The 22,801-nt window shown below is 39.7% G+C and overlaps 1 protein-coding gene across 1 annotated transcript in view; it reads right to left on the bottom strand.

Annotated features, from left to right (window-relative positions):
• Positions 1-22,801, bottom strand: part of ANTXR2 (ANTXR cell adhesion molecule 2) — a 112,230-nt gene that overhangs the window by 59,699 nt on the left and 29,730 nt on the right. Inside the window, exons 9-11 of the mRNA XM_080591524.1 lie at positions 22,167-22,262; positions 17,981-18,050; positions 5-83 (exon numbers count right to left, since the gene is read on the bottom strand). Of these exons, the coding sequence (XP_080447650.1) occupies positions 5-83; positions 17,981-18,050; positions 22,167-22,262 (245 nt within the window). The remainder of the gene's footprint in view (positions 1-4; positions 84-17,980; positions 18,051-22,166; positions 22,263-22,801) is intronic.

Here is a 22,801-nt window from a genome sequence, read left to right as displayed (position 1 = left end):
TTACACACTCTGAAGCGGTAATTGTTAATGAGCTGGACATGAAAGACTGCCCTTCATTCAAACTCACCAAAACTTCTAGAGTTCTAGAAAGAAAAGGGAAAAAAAAATCAGCAGCCATAAAACACTCAAATAAAGGCACATACATGCTGTGGAGCTACTTGTACGTATGGACTGCATTCAAAAAACAGAGAACGTGTTCTAAGAGAGGAAGATGGGAGCCAGTCCCTCGGAGCTGCACTAGCTCTGATTTCACAGAAATCTTAAAACTAACACGGTTACTTTGCATTATGATATGTAGATGCCTCTGATAACTTTTCAGTGATGAGGGTATGTAACTGTTACAGGGTTGTACTTTGAGAACAACTTGAGTCTTTCAGAAACCAATTTTTGGTCATTTCAAATTGAGCTTTCTTTTCTTCAGTTTATGCTGCTTAAAATTGAATATATTAAGAGCTTGCAGTGTCCCTCTGGTGTTGTGTCGATTACTATTAAGAAATCATTTTAGTCCTCTCAATAAGCAGCTGAACAGAGAACATCCCTTCTCTAACATAAAATACCCTGAAAAGTTTTACATAAAATAAATTGCAGATCAACTGTAAAAATAACATTGTTTCATCTATTCCATAAACATTTCTTTAGTCATATGCAGACATTATGGATAAAAATGTCGGATAATTATAAATGGTCAAGACTTTCTATAAATAGTACATAAACACTGCATACAAATAGTATGTGGTTTACATTTTACAAATTAACCCTAGAAGAAAACAACACATGGTGAATGTTAAACAGAAGAAGACTCTTCAGCTTCTCTGGCTTGGATTCCCAAGATTCAGACAGTTTATACTATGCATAGATGTAATTAAATAAAAATATAGATATCCATGAACTAAAATGATTAATCATTTATACTGTTCTTCTTATATGTCATGAATTTTTATTCTGGCACAAATGCTTTAGTCAATATGGAGTTCAAAGCTATTTTAACTAATTTGGCTAATTTCTTTTTCAGTTTTAGTAAAAATGAAGTAAGTTGCTTCCACTAAACTAATTTTTAAATGGTCTATGTTATGAATAATTGATCTAACAGAAAGAATAATTTACTTCTAATTACTACGGGAGTAAGTGAACCAGAACAGATAAAATAAAAAAATCAATTAAATTCCCTCCCAACTAACTAAATAAAGCAAACTGTGAAAAACTTTAGTTAGGGATGAATTTTTAAAATGCTGTGTTTCTTATCTTTTTATTTTCAATTTCTCACTTTCCCACTGTAATGAGAAATGCTGTGAGAAACTTGAGCATGAAAACTCTGCTTGGGTTTGACTGGCCAAACAATCCTCTGGACTTAAGCGCAACAGGATTTCATTCCATGCTTTTGTTGAACGGAGAAGGACTTAAGTTTATGATGTGCTGCTGAAACACAGTCTAAATCCAGGCAAGTGTCCCTGAAGAAAATTGGAAGTTTAAACCCTTCAACTTTGTTGAGATTTGCAGATCACAAGCACAGTGCACGCAGCATTTTTCTGCCCAAGGCACTGACCTACAGCCCAGTAAAGTTAACGTGACTCTTTCCAGCACCACCAGGTCACATCTTTTTGCACCCTGATCACACCACGGCATTAACTAGGTAACTGAGAACTGAATTCAGTCGTTAAATCCAGAAGAAATCACAGCACACAGAAGTACTTTTTGATGGCAACTTTTCAGTTATGTTCAAATCCAAACAGGAAAGATTGTTCTCTTAAATGTTTCATTCCCCCACCCCCAGCCTTGTCTTTTTAAAGCATGAGTTAAGAGTAACACGCCACAGGCTCCACACCAAATTTTGGAGTTGGTTACACCCAAGAAAAGACATTCATTGTGGTTGTGTTTCCTGACCATAAAGCCTATTCAGCCTTTATACTTTTTCTGAACTTTCCTGTATAATGGTGGGTGCCTTCCCAGTGACTGATGCCTAAATTGGGATTATATTGCTTGGTTCAAATCCTGATAGCACAGTAAGAACCCTTCTGCAGTACACCAAGTAATTTTGATCTTTAAAATACCATATGATGTTCTTAAATTCTACAAATCTAAATGCCTACTTACCTTGTGCATTTTCATTATTTCCCATATTATTATAACTCTGTCTAAACACATTTTAGCTTTTCCTCAGCTCTTTTATCATTGTTTGGAACCATTTCTTTACTCTTTCACTGGGCAAAACTCCACTGAGATCAAAAATAACTGTGCCTGTGCACTAATGAAGAACTTCTAGATTTGGCCAGGAACATCTGACCACAGTTACTGCTAGCTACTGGGGTCAAATTTCCAAACTGCTTTCAGATGCTTGCTTTTTCCCCATTTCATTTAAAAATAAATAAATAAATGAACATGAATCCTCGATTTCATATGGACTTTCTTCTGCTATCTAATCAATTCCCTTTGCTGCTTGGCAATATCATCCTTCCTCCTGACCAACTTGTGCTCTCAGCCAGGAATATTTTCTAATACCTTTTTACAATGTTTTTTACCCTCTGGTACTTTGTTGATCTGCTCACCATGCTCCTACCAGTCCCAAACATAAGTGGTTGAAAAGGAAGATGCACAAGTGCAACAAAACACATTTGAAACTTCAGAAGAAAAGTTATGTTGAGGCATGTTTGCACTACGGTGGCTGTACCTCTAACCGCTACTGATGTTTCTTTCTCATGCAAGGTTTGTATATGAAGGCCTACAAACATACAAAAAAAAAAAAAAACCTGCTAGGTCCACTAAAAAGATAATATAGATCATTTCCTACAGCTTTTGATGAAAGGAGGCTCCCAGGTATCATTCAGACCTTTAGGAATCAAATTACTTATTTTGCAGCAGTGCTTCTTACACTCACAACCTCCACACTGCCCCTCTCCACTCTGACAGGTTCCTCAACTTCTCCTCTAAGAAAGCAAAAATCTCGGTGCCCACTGCTGCATACCCTGACGGTGGCTATGTTAACTAACTAAAATATCACATTTCACACTAACAGTTCCAGTGTGTAAAGGAGAAAGCGTATCTTGGGAATTCCTGCACCTGCGACTTAGGTATTGGGGTTTCTTGGATTCCCAAAGCCAGTTCCAGCTTTGAAGAGTTAACATGCAATCCTGTTAAAAATATCACTCAGTTTTTTTCCTAACATATTTGTGCTTGAATCAAAAGTGATCCTTTTTTCTTTTCCCTCTCCTTTGCCATGCAGCATACTCCCACTGCAATATATGCTATTTTCTTCAATTTATGTTCAGTTCTCTACAAATCTGAGAGCTGTGCTCTGGCTCTGTTCACTGACCTAAATATTGACCTGGGATTTAGGAGAAAGCTTGTGAGTAGGGATGTCTGTCATCTATTCTCTTCAGCAACGTGCCTGAGTCTGCAGGAGGTGGGTGTGCTGAATGGGCAGGGTCGCAGTGGCACGACCCGCTTTTTTGTAGCCTCAGAACACAACCACACTTACACACCAAGTAAATGACACATAAATGGTACCTGTTTGAGTGTCTGAGTTGGAAACTGAGCCTCAAAAGTAGCACAAAAAATGGGGAGTTTACCCATATTTTTAGGAGGTGCCACTATCACCCTCTCCAGGACTGAACTCTGCTATCAGTGGGACCTGAAGATCTTATTCTCAGTCACAGTTATGCATCTTTACACCATTCCAGCAATACAAGGGGCCCCAGAAAAGGGCACTGATAGCATGCACATCTAAATGAGAACTAGGCCCAAAGCTATAACTCCCACTGACTGCACTAAGAGCAGGTTTCGAGTCCCCGGTGCCGCATCGCTGCTGTCAGGCTTCGCATTCTCCCAACCTTTAGCTGTCAGATGTTCTGACAGATATCCCAAGCAGCAGGCTCACTGAACACATCAGCTATCAACACAGATACAATGCAGTAGGAGCAACCAGTTTCTGTATCAACTTCCATTTTGATACACAGCTGCAGGGATAAGCCATCGGAGATTTTCAGAGGAGTTGATCATACTCGTTCAGTTCTAGAAGCTACAGAGTGAACTCATACAGATAATTATCTCATCCTCAAAAGGATGAACCTGTCAACATACAAAATCACTTCTGTCCTGAAATTGTCATGTCTGTAGGGTATAAGGAAAGCATTTTATTCATTTCTTTAGCATCCACCTGTTTGGTGGGCTGTGTGTACTTCTGCTTCCTATAAATAATACCCCTTCAAATTTGGAGCTCAATAAAATGAGCACCCTGTTTCTTCTATGCACACATTTGCAAATGTCCAAGGGAAAGCCCTATCCACAAATACATCTATTTTAGTTAACTATTAACTGTCCATGTACGCAAGGCTTTTTGCTCAGCACTCTGCATAAACCGTAACTATTCTGAAAATAAAATGACATTCAGAAGTGATTACGGTTTTGGGGTGCCTTCACTTCCAGTTGTCAGTGTTGTTTGAGTATTGCTTTCCTTCAGTGATGTCCTGTAAAGCTCAGGACAGCTAAGAGCAGAACCAGCCTCTGTCAGCAATTAACATTTCTAAATCTTTGAACCTCTATGGATCCTTTCTTTTTTCTGTAGGCAGGAGCAATACAGTTTAAAATGTTAAGAGACTGAAGTGGTTTCTTATAATAGGCTTAACTCACAAGGAAAGGAGCAGCACAGATTTTGGTCAGCTGGTTGTAAGACCATACCTTCAGTCTGCCTGGTAAAAATGATCAGAAATACTTCAAAAATGTCTTCACAGGTAGTAATGCATGGTTTTGTAAGTGTGTGGCCAGATCTGCTACCATGTATGTGAGTTACATGACTATAGCCACAGTGTACTAACTGCTTTCCAAATACTTGAGGAAAATTCATCTCTCCTCCCACTGACGTCTGTACAGAGTGAGACAATAGACGAGTAGAAATGCTGTACTGGCTTGAGACCCGTGTTCAAGTCTTCGCTGTGCTCATCTCACTGTGAATCTGATCATACCCAGCAACACACATGAGGGCACATTTTTCCTGTAGTAAAACTAACCTTTAGACACAACTGAATTTTTGCAAGGGAAGGCTAGAATGATATTAGTTTTTTACCACCCCAGAACGCAAACAAACGCTGAACTCTGCTATGAAAGCTGCTGCAAAACAGAGCATCTCCTCAGGTCAACCCCGAATAAAACCCACAAAGAATCAGGAAGTGTAAATGTTGATGTTGCTGTGGCAACCCCAAAAGACATTCTCCAGCGCCCTGCTAAAACCTCACCCCTGCTGTGTTCGTGGTTTATGGTGTGGGTTTAGTTTTGTGCGCATGGGGAGGGGAAGCGGGCCCTGAGGATAACCATCAGATGTTCTAACACCACGCACAAACACCACAGCCTGGCAGCCAGAAGCATGAGGAGTTGGCCAGCTTCTGCGTGTCTACCTTGAGAAACACGGTGGCAGGAACACACCATCAGGAAAAAGCAAGTGCAGGCCTTCACACTGTTCCTCCAACAGCCTGTGGTGCCCAAGTCCAGCTTTTAGCCCAGGTTCTCCTTCGTATCTTGGGACTACTTCTGACACAGCACTTGAGTGATGTGCAGTCAAAGAGATGGCAAACTTGAGTTCATAAGCATGTGTAATTAGCACACCTATTCACAAACTCATTTGTTTTTTATGTAACACAGGTTTAGCATGCAATTTGCCAGTGGTCCATGTTTTTAAACCTATTTCATTATAGTGAAAAAAAATATGTTTTTATTTACAGTTCATAGCCCTTCCTGAGTGTGGAAGGGATTTTCCTGTATTTTATCACAGGCGAGTGTCACCTTGTGGATGAGAATCAATACTGGAAATACTCAGTGTGACAGAGCTTTTAAAAATACTCTTACTTATGACCAAAGTTAACCAGAAGACTCTTGCAAGTTTAAACTGCATTAGCCACGGACCACTGACCATTCTAATAATAATTTATCAAAAAAAATGTAACTTGAGAAGTCCCAACAATTGCAATTTTTTCCTTCCTTTATGTCCACTGTTGTTTTATTGTTACAGAAGAGGAACATGGCCCATTGCCATATGTCACTACAGCTCTGGTCTAAAGACTTTCATACCCTGTGAAATACAACTGACATTTCAATCCACAGTAACCTATTTGCAAAGTATTCATTTGCTCCTTACTTTATGAGCATCCAATAAAAGACTGCCATTTTATGACCCATTAAAAAAGATGAAAAAATTAAATAAAATTGTGAAAGACATTTGCTGGAAGTAATAAATAATTTACCTCCAATTTTCACGCACTGAAAATTAAACTGGCAACTGCTCAAAAAGTTATTAAAATTATGGTGACTAAAGGTATTTTAGAATCAAGTGCCAGCATTAAAATAGCTAAAATGCTGTACATAGTTGGAAGGAAAAAAAATAGATCTATGTATTTGAAAGGGTATTAAGTAGTATTTAGCCATGCATTCCATTAAAACAACTACTTCCATGAATCGCACGTAGTTTTATTACACAGTTGATGTTGGTACGCCAATAGTAAGAGTGCGTGTGTGTATAAATGCATCTATACATATCTACGTATATGGACATATACAGAAATCAGACACTGGAAAATCAGTACCAGTGGCAGGAGAGGGGTTTGGTGGAATGTCTGCTTCAACTATTGTTTTTTGTACACCCATCACATTACCCCTATGTAATTTCTCATCTCCTGCACAACATTTTGACAAGACGAAGGGGTGCTAAGGTGACCGTACTTTATTTTGGTCATCCAAAGGATGGAGAAACTGGAACCCACTGTGACCAACCATAGCACATACAGATTTTTAATCCTTCACCACTTTTCAGAGAGGACTAAACATGTCCTCATTTGGTGCAATGTTGTGTTTTAGTTTGAAGGGAAAGCTCCATTGCCAAACAATCCTGACCTCATCTCAGCAGGTGGACTGAATATTTTTGTGCCAGGTGAAGTGGCCTCTATCATGCCACTATTATTTGCTGGGGATCCAACTAGTACTTAGGCATGCATTCCTACCAACCGAAGCGCAGAAGGTCCTTTCACCTGTCATTGACTGACAAACACTCCAGGACTACAGAACTGACGCTGAGTCTAGGGCCACATCCCTGCAGTGGGAGGATGCAGCGCAAAGCCAGACAGGAAGGTATTTCAAGCCCACGCTTCTGGTTTTGGTCCTCTTCCTAGATCAAAAGCCCCAGCTGCATATGGACACAGTAAGTTCCCTTGGAGCAGGGTTACAAACTTTGCTTGCCAAATGTTTTGTGCATTTCCCCTGTACCAAGGGTCATTATGCCTAGGAAGCATAGGAAACTGTTTAATCACTGAGAATTTTACCGGAGACAGTTAATAATCTGCAGTTATGATACATGCTCACAATTGTTTTTCTCCCATGAGCCACACAGGCATAAAAAAAATGATATATTTTTTTTTTTTTCCTGAGACCATCAAGACCTCTACTGTATGCAAATCTTTATAGTATTGTCTTTTTGTGTGTGTGGTTTTTTGGTAAAAATTAGTACAAACTCATGTTTATTTCCTACTTCTTTCTTCATGTAGCTTAGCACTGAAATTAAATCAAGCTACAACTGTCTTAGGATCCTCTCCTACCACCCCAGGACTACTTAGCTTTCTCAGCACACTGCTCAATATACTCTCTACTTGGGTTTGGCTTTCCATGGGATGGAAGTCCAGAGGTACATAAGTATTTCACTGCTGGGAAGTGCTTGTGAATCTGAAAGAGCTGGAAGCCAGCAATGCATTAGTTGTGATCTCATGGAATCATGGGAACCTGCAGTAACAGGGTATGAAATGTCATTATTATGTTAAATTAGTCTATTAATTCAGCTCAGGATACTATGTCCACTGAATAATATTAAGCACTTAGTTCTGCTCACGCACTCTTTCTTAATGCTCTGGGAACACTGTGTGCCCTATTGAGGAACATGAAGGACTGCATTAGAAATTACTACTGATCTTAACATCAGATCCATATGTCTTAGGAGGCATTTAGCCTATACAATTCATTGAGGATGTTTCCATCTGTGAATAGTTCCAATTATAATCTAATTGTGTCAAACTAAATGTATTTCTAAAATATTTTCAGAAGTTAATATTTATACCAGACATTAGGCCTAATGTAGCTGTACTTCTGTTTTTCTCCTACCTGACTACCTAAACGCGTTTCTCTAGCAGTTTTTTTTGTTGGTTTTTTTTTTTGTTGTTTTTTTTTGGTGTGTGTGTGTTGGGGGGGGGGGTGATTGTACCATGTGAGTAATCAGTGATCATTGGAAGTTGAGCTGCTTACATTGACAGATAATGTTAATATCAAATCACTAGGGTTAATTAGCCATGAGTAGATCTGTGCTGAAGAAGAATTCTGATCACCTGAGCACAGATGCTCTGAAATGAACACAGGTGACAAAAACCTGATTAATTTAGAGATTGCACCCTTCCAATTAGGGAGCACAATGAAGTCACATGAGGGATGCAGGAAAGTTAAAAGGAAGCAAGGATGCCTGACTTCTCCTTTAGTGTTGGCTGTTGTTATCTCTGTAGCTTTTGAGAACTACTCAGCTACTGTGCTTAAGGAAGACAACAAGGATTCCAGAAACTGGCAAGCTAAATAAAGCTTTGTGATTATCCTGCTGGCTGGTACCTCTTTTTGGAACTGCAGACTGCTGGTTCTCCGTCATTAAGCTCCTCCTAAGGTACAGCTATGCAACCAGTTACTGAGAGAGAACAGCTCATGGGTTTAGTGTGCCTGTGCTTTTGTATACAGAGGACTAGTATTATCTTGAATGTGAAGTATCATTGTCTATTGGCTACCTAATAATTAAGAAGTCTTATTTAATCTTAGTTTTAATCACTCCCCTTTCTCCAGATGAAGTGTTATTAAAACAATATATCCTTGTAATAGAGCTTCCAGGCTGGGGCCAAGGCTTCCAGGATAGGTCCTTAAACCCATGCTTGAGCCTGCCTCACCTGTGAGTGGCTAAGTACTCATCAGCCAGCACTTACATTAATGACTCATTTTGTTTTATGGCTAAACTAATACCCTAGTATGTTACAAAGATTAGGATGGTTCTATTTAGTTAACAGTATCACATAAAGAAGGTAAATATGTAATTTAATTTGAGAGAGAACAGATGATGGTCAACAAACACCCTGGAATATTCACCCACCTCTTAAATGACTCTAAAAAATACCCAAGTCAAATCTGCGAATCTGCATCTAATTTACATTCTTTAACACTTGCTTTCTGTACCTACAGGTTTCCAAAATTTTGTATTTTTCAGACAAGGGGTAGTGTAAGTCATGACTATGCCTTTAAATAGTAATTTGCAGCTATAGCTGCAGAGAAGGACAGTAATTACTACTTTCATCTGGTTCTCAGCTAAGTTTCACACAACTTCTATCAGTACTCTTTAAGGCAAACAAATTGACATTCTGCTCAAATTAATGAACTTAACAAAATTACAAGCTTTCCTGAAGGAAATAGGTAACTTTGTAGAGTTATTTATGTACTCTGGAAATGCACTGAAATTGACCACGTGAAATTCTGTGCCCACCTGATGTGGGGGGGAACACCTGGTCTGACTTGTGAAGAGCATATTTTAAATATATGCCTAGATGTCTTTTGTAATAAGCTAAGAAATTCTGCATGTATTACCTACTTGATATTTTCTTTCCATCTGGTAAAAGGAATGCTGAAAGACAAAGGCTAATTTTAACTTATGATTGTTATCTAGTTACTAAATAAGACAGTGCTGAAAGGTTACTGTGTAGGATGAGCACAGCAGTGGTTCCTGGTTCTCGAATATGTGCACTGTGGGCAGTGTGGCTGATGGATGCAAATTGTGTGTCTGGGAGGTATTACAGTGGCTGTGGTGCTTTGTTAGGCCAAGAGTAAACTAATAAGACTTAAAAATGGGTGCTGGGTTAGGTCTAAATATTAGCTCATTGCCTGCTTGTTTTTTTCAATGATTGTTGTGTTAGAGGGAAGTACAATTGTGTAATCTTAACAATAAGTTAATGATACTTTTGTGTGGGAATGTAAATTTGCATACTGTTCGCGCCCAGCCCCCACTTGCACACATTTCCAAAGGCATTCATATGCCTCCTTTGAGAGAACTAATGATACTGTATCAGCTCTCATTCAATTTAGATATTTATTTCATATTTGCTTGAAGAATCAGGCCAATGTTTTTGAAAGCACATTTAACTATACCATATGCCTACTTAAATCATCCCTATCAAACAAGTTGTAGGATGATGCGCTGGTTCATTCTGTTCTGTTTTCCCTTCCTTCACAATGTGTTTATGTATATTTATCCAATTTGTTCTGTTCTTCTTGCCAAATTGCAGGTTTGAGATCTCAGCTATGCAGGGCAGCTGTGCTATTGTTGATGCCTTACAAAACAAAGGTCACAAACTGAGCCTGTATCACTACAACTAATGACAGCTGCATGCTAACCATGATGGCATAGCCACACAGAATGAGCAGGGTTCATGGACCCTCAGAACTAGGAATAAATCTTACCTTGCCCTTTGGTGAGCAAGAACTTGAGTCTCACTTTTAAGAACTAATTTTTGTGCAAATTAGTCTTTTGCTAAATATACTGCAGTTTAATTTATTAATTCCTCCCCCTGTGTGTGTGTGGGGGGGGGAGGCAACTTTAAAACCCTACCACCACAAGAAAAAAAATCAAAAAAGACAGCTGAGTTGAGAGGAATGATCCCTCTGCATGTAACTAATAATAGTTTTTCTCCCTTTGGAGATATATAAGAACTACCAGCTGTTCCAGTCTAGGATGCTATTGATGGCATAAAGGAGTCAGCTACACAAGATGTTTCCCTCAAAAGAAGGTTGTTTCCAAACCTAGCCCAGCAACTCCAAGTAATGAAACACCAGGGCGGGACTGTTTCGAATGCCCTTTGTTTGGTAAGAGATCAATCTGCAAGGCTTGTGAATTCAATGCTATTTGCCCCTTGGGTGGCCTGACACATTATTTCTTCTGCTGCCTTTCAGAACAGAAGCCAAGAGTCCAAAGTTATTTAAAGGGATGTTTCTTAGAGCTACACGTAGCTTTTTGAAATACTAAAGAAGAGGGAGCATAATAGATGGAGTGGACTAATGAGATGAGGCACATGTCCATAGATCCAGCTCTGAGAATATACAGCTGGCTTTGAGGCTGTCTGTCTAAAGCTACTTCACCAGTGTGCTGTTAATTATTTAAAAGGGAGCACTGGGGAAACTACCATCACATCTGTCACCCACGCACAGGCAGAACCTTCACTCATTGCAGGACCAGATGTGTTTATTCGAAACAAATACTAACTAGCTACTTAATGGGTTAGAATTATTAGCCAGAAGTTAATTAGGCAAACATACTAAACATCAGTCATCTTACGCAGCATCACTTGAACACTGCTATACTTCTTTAGAGCCATCGTAGACCACAGAAAAAAGGGGGGAAAGTAGACATCCTATAGGGGAGCTGCAGTAAAAATACAGATTTATGGTATTTGATCACTGTGCATCAAATGCAATGCTTTAGCTAATTGATTTAACTAGGTGGAAAATGCTGCCTCTTAATACTGCAAATGTACTAGCATGTGGATGGAAGCAAGTGGATGTTGTTTAGCACCTACAGGTGTCAGAGCAGAAAAGGAAATTAAGTGTAAAAAGTTTTTCTAAGTACAGTCAAGTCAGACTTGCAAAAGGATGGCTTCACTGCTTTCGCATGTATTATACATATCCCTGAAGATGCAGGCACTTGCATGGCATTCTGCCTGTGTAATGAGCTTCAAAACGTATCTGGCCCATGTAAATGCTCATTTCCAAAGGGATAAAAATTTAAAGCAATTTTTAAGATGATGGCTCTCAAGTTCGTGCCCCAAGATGCAGTGGATGGAGTGAAGGCATAACATGCTCTGAGGGGAAGAAATTGTTGGGATCCTTTGTTAGCAGCCTGCCATGACAGCCATTTCAGAGAACACCTTTCAGCTGCTCTCAAATGAGAGCAACTGTCTAAAAACCAAATGAGGTAATTTACAGGATGGAGCACCACAATCCATTCATCTCCAGTGTCTGTTTTCGTGGTTCCATGCTCTTCCTCTTAAATCTGGTGCTGGAATTAATTAAAATGATCCTTTTAAACTGGAAAACAAGGCTCAAAATAGCAATTTCCTACTTTAATGGAAACATCTTTAACTCAAAGCACCTGAAGTAAACATGAAGCAAGTGCTTATCTTAGAATTGAGAGGTTGTTTCCCATGGAGGCAGAGAAGGAAGGCAAGAGCATCAGTGAGAGCTTGGGCATGAGTTCCTGGGCTTCTAGCTAGCTTCAGTTCTCTCCTATGTAGCTACAGTAAATAATAATCAAGGCCCCTAAAGTACTGAGCAGCAACTTCCTGTAAACTGCAATTAATTTTTAAACAGCCCTGTGGTATTTGTTTCACTTCGAACTCTTTTTATGTGAATTTGTCACAAACTTCTAGGAAGAAATGCCCTGGATTTGGAAGTGTACTCCTCTGTTTGCGCAGGGCTACAAGCTCTTTCAGAATAAAACTTTGGCTTCCCTTAAGGCCCTATTGAGAGAGGTTCTCAAAGCCATGTCCAACTTCAAGCTTGTGGTTAATTCCCATTGTCCTCAGCCCTGCATGTGATTGACAGCAACAAGTGGAGCAGCTCATTCTGTCTTAAATCTGTAGCTCAGAGATGAAAATTATACCACTGAAATTTGGGGCAGCAAGAAAAAAATTTTGCCTGCATTCAGACTGTCACAGGCTACCAAAAGGGATAAAAATGGAGCTTGTTTAAGCAGTAGCTCAGATGAAAATAGGCTGAGGGCAGGTAATGTGAACTGTCAAGTACAAACGGGCAGATAGCATTACTGGACATCATGGCAATTCCTGCAGTGGAAAAGAATTGATTTCTCTGAAAGTGAAACAGGAAAACAAGTCAGTTCTCTTGTCTAGAGAGAAGTTGAAACTTGCAAAGAGGAAGACATAGATGTAGTAGGTACCTAAGCTAGGTCATGAAACCTGTTAGTGGAAAGGCTGAAAGTACTATGTAATGAGATTTTGTTCCCTCATTTTTTATTCTTAAAGGCTAAGGAAAGCACCTGAATTGCGAAGACAGGATCAAAAGTGAAGGAGTGATAAACCAAAAAAGATTAAAATCTAAAGACCTGAGAAATACCAGTGTAGAAACCACAACGTGCTGCTCCTGCTGAGCTGCCATCCCACTGACAAGGGAGTGCAGGATGAGCCAAGCAGCTGTTCTTCAACAGGAGGAACAAAGGCTGGAATGACACAGGCTCCTCCTGTGAGAAGTCTGGTTAACAGCCAGCTGAAAGCTTGTTTCAAGGTGGTATTTGCAGCTCAGAAACATAAATCCATGTCCTCAGTCCTAGAGATCACTTCCCCCTGTGTTTTTGTTCTAGGACAAAATTTCTTATGTTTTCTTACAGTTGTGAGTCTGAGCTATATGATTCTCCAATTAACTTCAGACTCTCGTAAAACTTGCTCAATTAAGTTCTATTTTCCCCCTGTGACTCCTTACTGCAAGTATGGATAGGAAGTACATTTAAAGTTACTGCAAAACTTGTCAACTTGTGCTTTTTTCCAGGAGCTTTTACTACTAGCAATATGTAAAAAAAACAACTGATGATCTTTAACAGATTCTCTCATGCACACTTGTATGCTTTGCTTGAAGTGAACTGCACGTCGGAGACTGAACTTCAGTCAGATAATTTGAATCTGGAAGCAGTGGAGAACTGTGGGACACAAGCATGGTATTTTCTTATTCCTACCACAAAAAATAACTCAAGTTCAGTCCTCGCTCCTTAAGCACCACCAGCTGCTCATGTTGGACAGGATGTAGGAAAGGATATACGCAAACTGAAGCCAACATGATTTGAACAGAGGGCAAGTAAGGTTGTTCAAGACTAGTAACGCAGGCTGTCCTCTGCATGTGACCTCATCACAAACTCAAGGCAGCTCTCAGCATGGTCCCACTTGCACTCAGGTTTGTTTGGGTTATTTCTTTTTGTTTGTTATTCCTAAAGCTTACAAACCCAAAAGCAATTGTACTGCCTACTTCAGATTATATGGTCAAGTGCTACTTCACTGGAAAGGTGTTAACAAGTCACTCAATTCAGAGATGAAGGGAGGTGGTGTGATAGTTAATTGAAAGCAATGATCCCGCTTGACCCAATGTCCACTCTTCTGCTGGTGTCTTTGAAACAGGTAAACTTTTTGTACATTAGTTCAAACAGATTTAGTATGTTTCAAGGTACAAGAAGCTTATGTATCTTGTCAGGGGTAAATGCTCACTTTGCTTTTGTCAGCTAATCTTAAAGCAAATACTTTGTATGAATTCAAGTGCAAGGATGCATGAAGCTGGTCAGCCACAATGCATGTGCATTTTGAAAAACTCTTCTGAACTTCTCCAAACTATTTTAGGAACAATGATTATTTCTCAGCCTGTCGGTTCATTTCAAAGATGTTTTTTCCTAGGAGAGACCAAGCCTACATTTTGCATTGTTTATGTGACTATCTGCATGAAAACATTAAACTGGATTTTAGCAGTAAGAGCCAGCTAATCCAAAAATCTCAATGTAATACGCCAACAAGAAACCAGTTTAAAGAAAAAATTGAGGTAGTTAACAGGTAGATGTGTAAATTATAGTACAAAGTATTTCACTGAAATGTGTTGTGGTAGTTTAAATACTTGTATTGTTTGCACCAAGAAAGAAGGATTTGTAAATGTTTAGGAATTAGAATTATCTTGTCCAGATAGTCTTTGCACTGAAGCCAGAGGAGGCTTTACAAGTGGTTGAGAGGAATAGAAGCTGTCAGTTACTGGAGTTAAGTCTACAGATATATTTTTCAGAGTGTGAACTCCAAGAACTTAGAGCAAAAGGACTAGAACAAAAGCCATGGTGGTAGTGTAAGAAAGTATTTTTCTCAAGCTTTTTGTGTACTGTTGCTGCAGAGAAAAAAAAGGACTCTTTACTTTCTGAAGTACAATGACTACAGAAACCTCTCAAGTAATTTTTATAGAAGAAATGCTCTGATCTAGTTTGATTCCCTTGAAGCTGTGGCAGGACAGCGAAGTCCAGCCTTAGCTATAAAGAGGAACTCATTTTCTCAATTGTCCTGCAAGATCCTCAAAATATAGTGCTCTTCAGTTGTCAGTGCAGGAAAATGGGTCCTTTTTGCACACTGGTTTGGTTCTAATATTACAGTTGCCCTCACAGTATCTAAGATATTTCTCACTATATGAAGCAAAGCAATTAACCTTCCTTGGGTTTTTGTCATCCCATAGTGTACAAGAGATTTCTCCATTCTGTACTGTTTTAACATTTCAATTTTGTATAATGCATAACTTGCTTATGTAGAACTCACAAGTAATTATTGTCTGCCAACTAGTCAGGAGTCTTGTAGAAGAGATGACTTTTTAAGAGAACAATGTAATTTTGCACCCTGGAAGTGGCATGTCAAGAAGGTATTTTAAGTAGCACAAGCAGCACAGTCATGTTGTAACATAATGTAAAGTTACCACATCAATCTCCTGCATGGTACTATGAAAACGGTTTGAAAAGAAAGCTTAGTTATTAATCTACAGATGGTATTTTGGAGGCTCCTAACTAAACACAGCCAGCAGCTGGAAACCAAGTATAAATACACAATGGCACCAGTCCAGGGATCTTACCTATTCCACACAGGCTTTTATTGTTCTGCATTTGAAAACTGCTAATCAATCACTCTCAAAGTGTCTCAAATGACAAAAATATAATTAAACCCATTATGTGAGTCTTTCCTGTTTACGCAGAAAGAAAACTACAGGTTTAAGAATCACAACGCTAACTTTGTCTGCTTGTGTTGTATTTAACTCCGCTAAAAAGAGCACTAGAAAATGAGCAGACTGGTTGTTGCTACATTAGCAACTAATATTAGCTCCACTACATGAGGAATTACTGGGAGTTATCCAGCAATAGTCTGAGCTGTGCCAATGGAAAGTCAAGAGTTCAAGTATGTACATATCTTTCATAGCTGTCACTCTTCTGCACAGCAAATTGTTTATCTCCGGGCCAAAGCTGTAATTACAAAATAAGATTGTGGAACTGTTTTACATGGCAAGTTTTGAAAAATGTTTTTCTGTGAAGCTGCACAACTTCATGTGTGGTGTTCATGTGTTCTTATAAACAGTGCTGAGAACAAACATGCTGTAAATAGGTGCTTCACCTAGACTTTACTTACATTATGGGTTGTCCATTTCAGTAACATGTCACAGAACAAGGAAAAGGCAGCATGTTCAAGTAACTTCTATGGTGCTTTAATCTATACAGATAAATATGCCATACATTTCACATTCATTTGGCAAGACAGGCTGTTTACAGGCTCTCAGACTGTGCTATGCTTTCATTTTATGAAATGGTTTCACTTAAAGCTTCAGGTTTTGGGGTGTTTAGTACTTGAGGCCTAATCTGCTGTTTTAAGGTCGTGTAACTCCCATGAAACACTTAGCATGGAGAGGAGGAGTTCTTAACATGACTGATTTATATCTTCCTCATGATAAAATTAGGTCTCACAGCTGCACATGGTGCTGATTTGTTTTAGCTAAGACAGCAGTTTGCTACAGCTGTTTGTTGTACAACAGTCACACGACAGCTTGCAGCCCAGCTCCATCAAAACCAGTGTAACTGCACAGTGTAATGTAATAGCAAATTGTGCTGCAGGAGTTAGTGCTAAGGTTGAGATCAACATTTTGCATAGCTGTGTTAAAGGCAACTTCAGTATCAGGAAAACATAATGGAATGAAAAACTCATCCCCCTCCTCTGCTCTCCCACGTAACTTCCCTCCATGCTGATTTCCTGCATTGCTCTAAAACAGTGCTCGCTCCCCAGAGATGAGCTTTGGCTGCTGCATGGAGACTACAGTGCAGCTCCTCCACAGTGCTTCACCCCGCTTTCTTCCACCGGGGTTATTCACTGAAGCTTTTCCTTCTGCTGCTTCCCAACTTTTCTCCTCCCAGTTGCCATTTAATGCACAAAACAGATGTGCAATTGGGGTTTTGCTATCAGTCTTGCAGCAACTGAGGTTGTTGATTATTGCTTAATTCAGAAAGGGAATTACTCAAAATCTAAGCGATATGCTTAGTTCTTAAACAGCTAAGAACTCTCACAAAAATTGACAATGCAAAGCTGTAGCAAAACTTAAAAATATTAAAACCTCATCCCAAATAATTACTTGAGAAGACCTACTTGCAAAACTGAGAAAGTAAACAGCCTTCTCCCTCCCACAGGGCCAAGATCTGACATGCAGTTTTTTCACTTGTGATTAGCTTAGAGAATTTTTTATTTCATGCTGCTATCTCATAAATCTGAACAATGAAGCTGAAGTGGTTCTAAAAGCCTTGGACGTGTCTGAATTTGAGAGGAGGAGGGAAGAATTAGCTCTCCAAGGGACAGAAGTAATCTGCAGCCATGGCCAGTGACACTTAGAATAAGGCTGGAACTGCGGTTTAGCCATGGTGCTGTTATGAGATTGCTGCCGTTGTTAAATTAGTGCCTCGTTTTATCATTACATGTTGAGCAGTGGTACACATCTTGACACATAACTTTAATAATAGCTTGTAAGTGTCAGTGATAATGTAATCTGTTTAACAATGAGCCTAAAGATGATCCAGAAGAGAGCGTATTATGCCCTGATAAAGCAGCTAATCTGCATAAAACTTACGACAAGCCAGACCTTTTCAGTGTTGAATAAACTGGCTGAATATTCATTTTTAAGGCACTGTCCAAATTGCTTTGGTCACAGATGACTATTTAAAGCCCATTCTAAAGCTGGAAAATACACCAGGGAAATAACACAAGAATGAAAAAAATACACAAAAACAGTCCCCCATAAAAAGACTGCCTCTAGCTAAAAGCCCACATGATTAACATCAGCAATAATGGGTCCAATGCTAGCAAAACATAGGATGACGTTTGTTTCAAGTACTTACTGGCCACTTCTGTATAGGATTGGTGCAGGGCACAGCAAAAACTCTGATTCCACCTTTTTGGGTTTTTCATCTGCAAAACAAATCACATGAGATGAATATACTGTACTGTTTAATTGAGACAGTGATATGTAACGGTGCTATGAAGTCCAAACTAGTACCCAGCATACTGCAAAATGGGATGGGTTGTCTGGAACTTGCAAGCAAGGCAAGCCCAAGTTAGGAAGAAAGCTGCTTTTTTCAAACTCATACTTTGTGAAGGGCATACACAAACCCAGAGCTAACTTTAAATCTGAGCTCATGTCATATTGCTTGCTTAATGTATGTCAGATCATGTTCTTGCAGAGAAATGTTTGCTTAGAATCAAGGCCTTTTTTTGTTTGAGGAGAACATCATTTAGGCTTTCCTTATATTTGAAAGGTGTGTGTTGGTTTCTAAGTGAGGTCAACACAGGATTTGAGTTAATGACTGTTCTATCAGTTGAGACTGGAGTGTTTTCTCGAGTGTTTTCTCAAGTGTTTCTCATGCTTTTTGGTGTCTCAGTGCTTGCAAAGGTGATAGACGTTTATTTGTAGAGCAGTGTGTCCAGCAGAACACTCCTTTTCTGTAGCTGTGAAAAGCAGAGGAGAGAAATAAAGTTCCACCCTGCAACTGGGTAGCAGAAGACAGCAGTAAGCTTGGAGGGCATCGAGAAAGTGACCAAGGGGTCAAACAAGAAAAACCCTGTACACAGTGGATACTGTATTTGCTGAAGGGAGCTCTTTTATCTCATTTCTTTGGTAAACTGGGAAAAAGTCTGTTCATGTCCACATTGTCCTCCCAGCTTCCCCATAGAAGTGTTAATTTCTGTACTGGAGCTGCTCCTGCAAGCACGGACTAGTTCCTGATTTGGCAGGGAGGGGAGATGAATGATCTGTGAGATGAACTTGGAGATGACTCGGTCCTGCACTCAGGGAGAAGGCAGACATGCAAGTAGTTCAGGGGCAGCTGAAGGAGGAGCTGTTAGCATAAATGAGCTTTTCTCATGTGCTATAATCTGCACTGACTGCTTGGCCTAGATTTGAGGCTAGTTGTGAGGTGGGGAAGAGGGATTAGCACATTGCCATATGTTTTTGTCTTAATGGTATGTTTCATAGATTATTTTTCTATTCCACAGCTACATTTGGCAGGTTTCCTTTCCAGCATTTGGTAATGGTTCTTTATAAATGCAGAAAGAGAAACATGCCAAATGTATCTTTCAAAACCTGAAGAACAGACAAAAAGGTTGGCTCTGAGGCTGGTCTCAAAGACGAGCCCAGGCTATCAGTAAGGGGAACTGTCACAGTGTCCTCCATTACAGGCTCACGGTGAGGGCTCCGCTGAGAGCACACCGGTTTTTCTGTACAGGAGAACACAGCATTGGAACAATTTTCTTTTTCTTGGGAGCACCTTCTTCCTTGCACTAGAGCTCAGAGCCCTTCCAACCCTTCTCATTTAGTCCCTCTCGAGAGGAAACTGCTTGCAGCCCAGCACAGAGCTGCAGAGACAGCTTGTATATCAGAGGAAGAATGGCATCAAACTTCCCTATTACCTCCCTGTACTGTTCGGTAAACATTTGCTGTTGTCCATTGCTGAAGACAAGAAGCTTGGTGGGTTGCAGCAGGCCTTTGGCAAGACCCCATGCAGCAGATTGTGTTTTTATGCTGCAACATATAATAATACATCACTATGCCATTCCCTTCCCTTTGTGTGCTTTAGCGCACCCTTTACTGAAGCCAAGAAAAGGAAAAGCAGCCCAGAGATCTACTTGGAAATTCTCACATCAGATGCTAGCAAGTATTTGGGGGCTTCATCCTGTCCAAGTGTAGCTATTTCTACCATCTCAAAGCAGACACATGCTCTGTACAGCTTTAAATGACTACATGATCAGGGAATCAGAGGCACCAAAGTCAGAAAACACTCTTAAAGGTCATTTAAAGAACGCAATGCGGTTCATGCATTTTTCAGTGACACTTATCTAAGCTTTTAAAAGGCTTTCTAGGTAACCTACTCCAGACCTGAGAAATGTTTACAAAGAGAATTGTTCTAATAACTAAGCTAGAGCTGCTGCAGAATTTTAGGCCTGTTGCCTCTTGGTCTCTTCTCAGTGGATTTGGAAAGCCAAGACTACTATTTACTATTACAAAAAATTGTCAGCTTTGACCATGCCTCCTTTCCGGTAAATGTAAGAAATGCACTTTTTCAGTCCTTCCTTAGTGTGTGTTCTCTTGACTTCTGCTCATCTGTGCCAGCTTCTGCTGAATGCTCCACGGTGCATTCACAGCCCACTCTGAATGTGCAGCAGATCAAAATCCAGGTAGCTAGAGGCTGGTTTTGGCACCACAGGCCCTGATTTGAGTAGCAGTACAACCTAGCAATCATTAAGTACTGTAAGCCTGTTTGCTGTATGCTGGTAGCAATGCTACTAATTAATTCCAAAACTGTTGTTACAATAGCAGCAACCACTAGCAGGACAGGGGAGGCTTACGTTTGTGATACTTATGAAAAATAACTGCATCCTTCTCTCTTGCGTCCTGTAGGTCCCTATCTTCAGCCATACCTTATGGGACTCCTGAAGATCTTGAACACACAAATACCACTATGGACTTAACCATATGGATGTGAGCCTCAAAACACTCATGTGAAGAAGGTATGTGCTATTATTTTCGTTTCCCAGATGGACGGACTGAGGTTGACTGAGGGGAACTGCTTATAGTAAACAAGTCAGAAGCAAACTAGGAATAGAACTGGGGAACTTCTGACTTGCAAACCAGACACCTAAATGTAAATTTGTCACTATCTTAGTCATGTTACTGATATCTCCCCTATTGACTCTAACTAGTGTGAAATCAACTTTTTTCACCTAGAACTAGGCCTGTTTACCCACTTCTCCAAGTAAGAAAGGTACACCAGGATAATGAATACAACTGTAGTAATTCAGTCACGTTTCAAATTCTAGTTCTATAAAGCTAAACCATAAAGCAAGTGTAAATAAACAAGTGATAGCTTAATATGGGGAACAAAGGTGACAATTTCAATTGAAACAGAAGGGAAATTGAAACAAAAATATTTACACAAGCTGCCTTTATCCAGAACCATGCTATTCTCTTATTCTTTCAAACTGCTTCAGAAAATCTTTAACAGGCGAGAGAAATTGGAAGAAAGTACACTGGAAACACAGGTTGAATAGGATAGGAATTCAAGACAAGCTAATACAAAAATCAGACATTAGTAGGGGGAAAAAAGTTTTTTTTTCTACAGGTCCATTTTTTGTCATTTTTCCAGTCTGGCTTGCTTCTAAGGCACACTGCTCAGAGCAAGAATTGGATGTAATTCTACTAGCTGTCCCGTTTCTGGATATCAAAAATGGCAGAGGTTTCTGTTAATGGTATATTTTTCCACCATCATCTCCCTGTTAGTTCAGGGAATAGAGCAGCAGACTAGGACTAATCCAAATCCTGGCCTGACATTTCCTCTGCCCTGTTGTAAGTTAATGCACTGAGCAACAGAGAACCAATTCCTGAAAATTTTGCCTAAGATGATATTGTCCATCGAGATTCTTAATAAGATAAGCAAATAGTTTGTGTTATGTTTTTGGAGTTCCTCTAACTTCTGAAGCCCTCTGCTCAGAAGAATTTCACAAAAGACAATATTTTGACAGAGGAAGAACTAAGGATTACAACATCTGACCAAAGGTGAATGCTAATTAAAACAAACAACTCTGATGATTAGGAATCACTTCTCTGGGAAACACAAAGCTACAGGCAAAGTGCCTGTAGAAGACACCATGTTCACTTTGAAAAGGAATTCCTTTCTGCATGTCAGGAAGTTTCTATCCAGATAGGGATCTGGCTGCACTGAGCATCATTGCTGGAAAAGAATGCTGCTAAAGAAAGCTAAACAAATGAACTATGTCAAAATGCATGGATTGTGTTATTTCATGTGGTCAAACACTGGTCACAGTTTACAGTTAATGGTCATTGGTGGCAAGTTCAAACCACAGTGTGAGATGTGAACCAACCTGCATTCTCTTACTAATCCTCAGAGCTTTCCTGTTTTTCTTTCATCTACACCTTTCTCTTAAGACTTGAATTAACTGAGGCGATGATGGGGAGAGGGAAATCACTTATGAAGAAATATGAAGGCAGACGATCCCAAACTCAGTACTTACGGATGGTAGTTCCGTTCACTTGGTAGGTGCAAGTAATGCCATCGGTTCTTCCACCAAGGGTTAAGCCACTTCCTCTAAGAACAACTTGGAACTCCTCTGGAGAGGAAAAATAAACAATCACCTGTCCTCACTGTGCTGCAATAAGGACTAAATTTAGAAGGGGAGAATTTCAATACAGCTAGCAATAAATGAAGCTCAGCAATGATTCAAACCCAGAACACATTCTTTGACTCCTAGTACCTCGCTCTTCTGTTAAGTCATTACAGGAAAAATAAAAAGAACTGTTCCTGAATCAGTATCAACTGAATTTGATTCTGACTAGCAACAGGACCTGTGTAAGTGAATTTCCTGCATCTCAGTTGCACATGAGGAAAGCTTCCCATTGAGTATTTGGATAAATAAGGAGTCTGGGCATCTCATAGGAAGACTCTCTAGATTCTGAGCAGGTCCACTTAAAATGTTCTCTTCTGTCTCTCCTTCTCGGAACTAGTTCTCCAGAAGTTGTGTAAGGGCCATACTATTTGTGTGTTTTGCAGAGGAGGAGGGAAAAGAGTTTGTTTACTAAGGTCACTGATTTCATTGAGATGATTTATGTTTTTAAAAGACATCAAAATACAGAGATGTTGCAACCACCT

This window comes from Anser brachyrhynchus, assembly GCF_964034855.1.
Source record: "Anser brachyrhynchus genome assembly, chromosome: 4".
Classification (NCBI taxonomy): domain Eukaryota; kingdom Metazoa; phylum Chordata; class Aves; order Anseriformes; family Anatidae; genus Anser; species Anser brachyrhynchus.
Note: the sequence above shows the minus strand (reverse complement) of the source record. Positions and strands in the feature narration are given on the sequence as shown.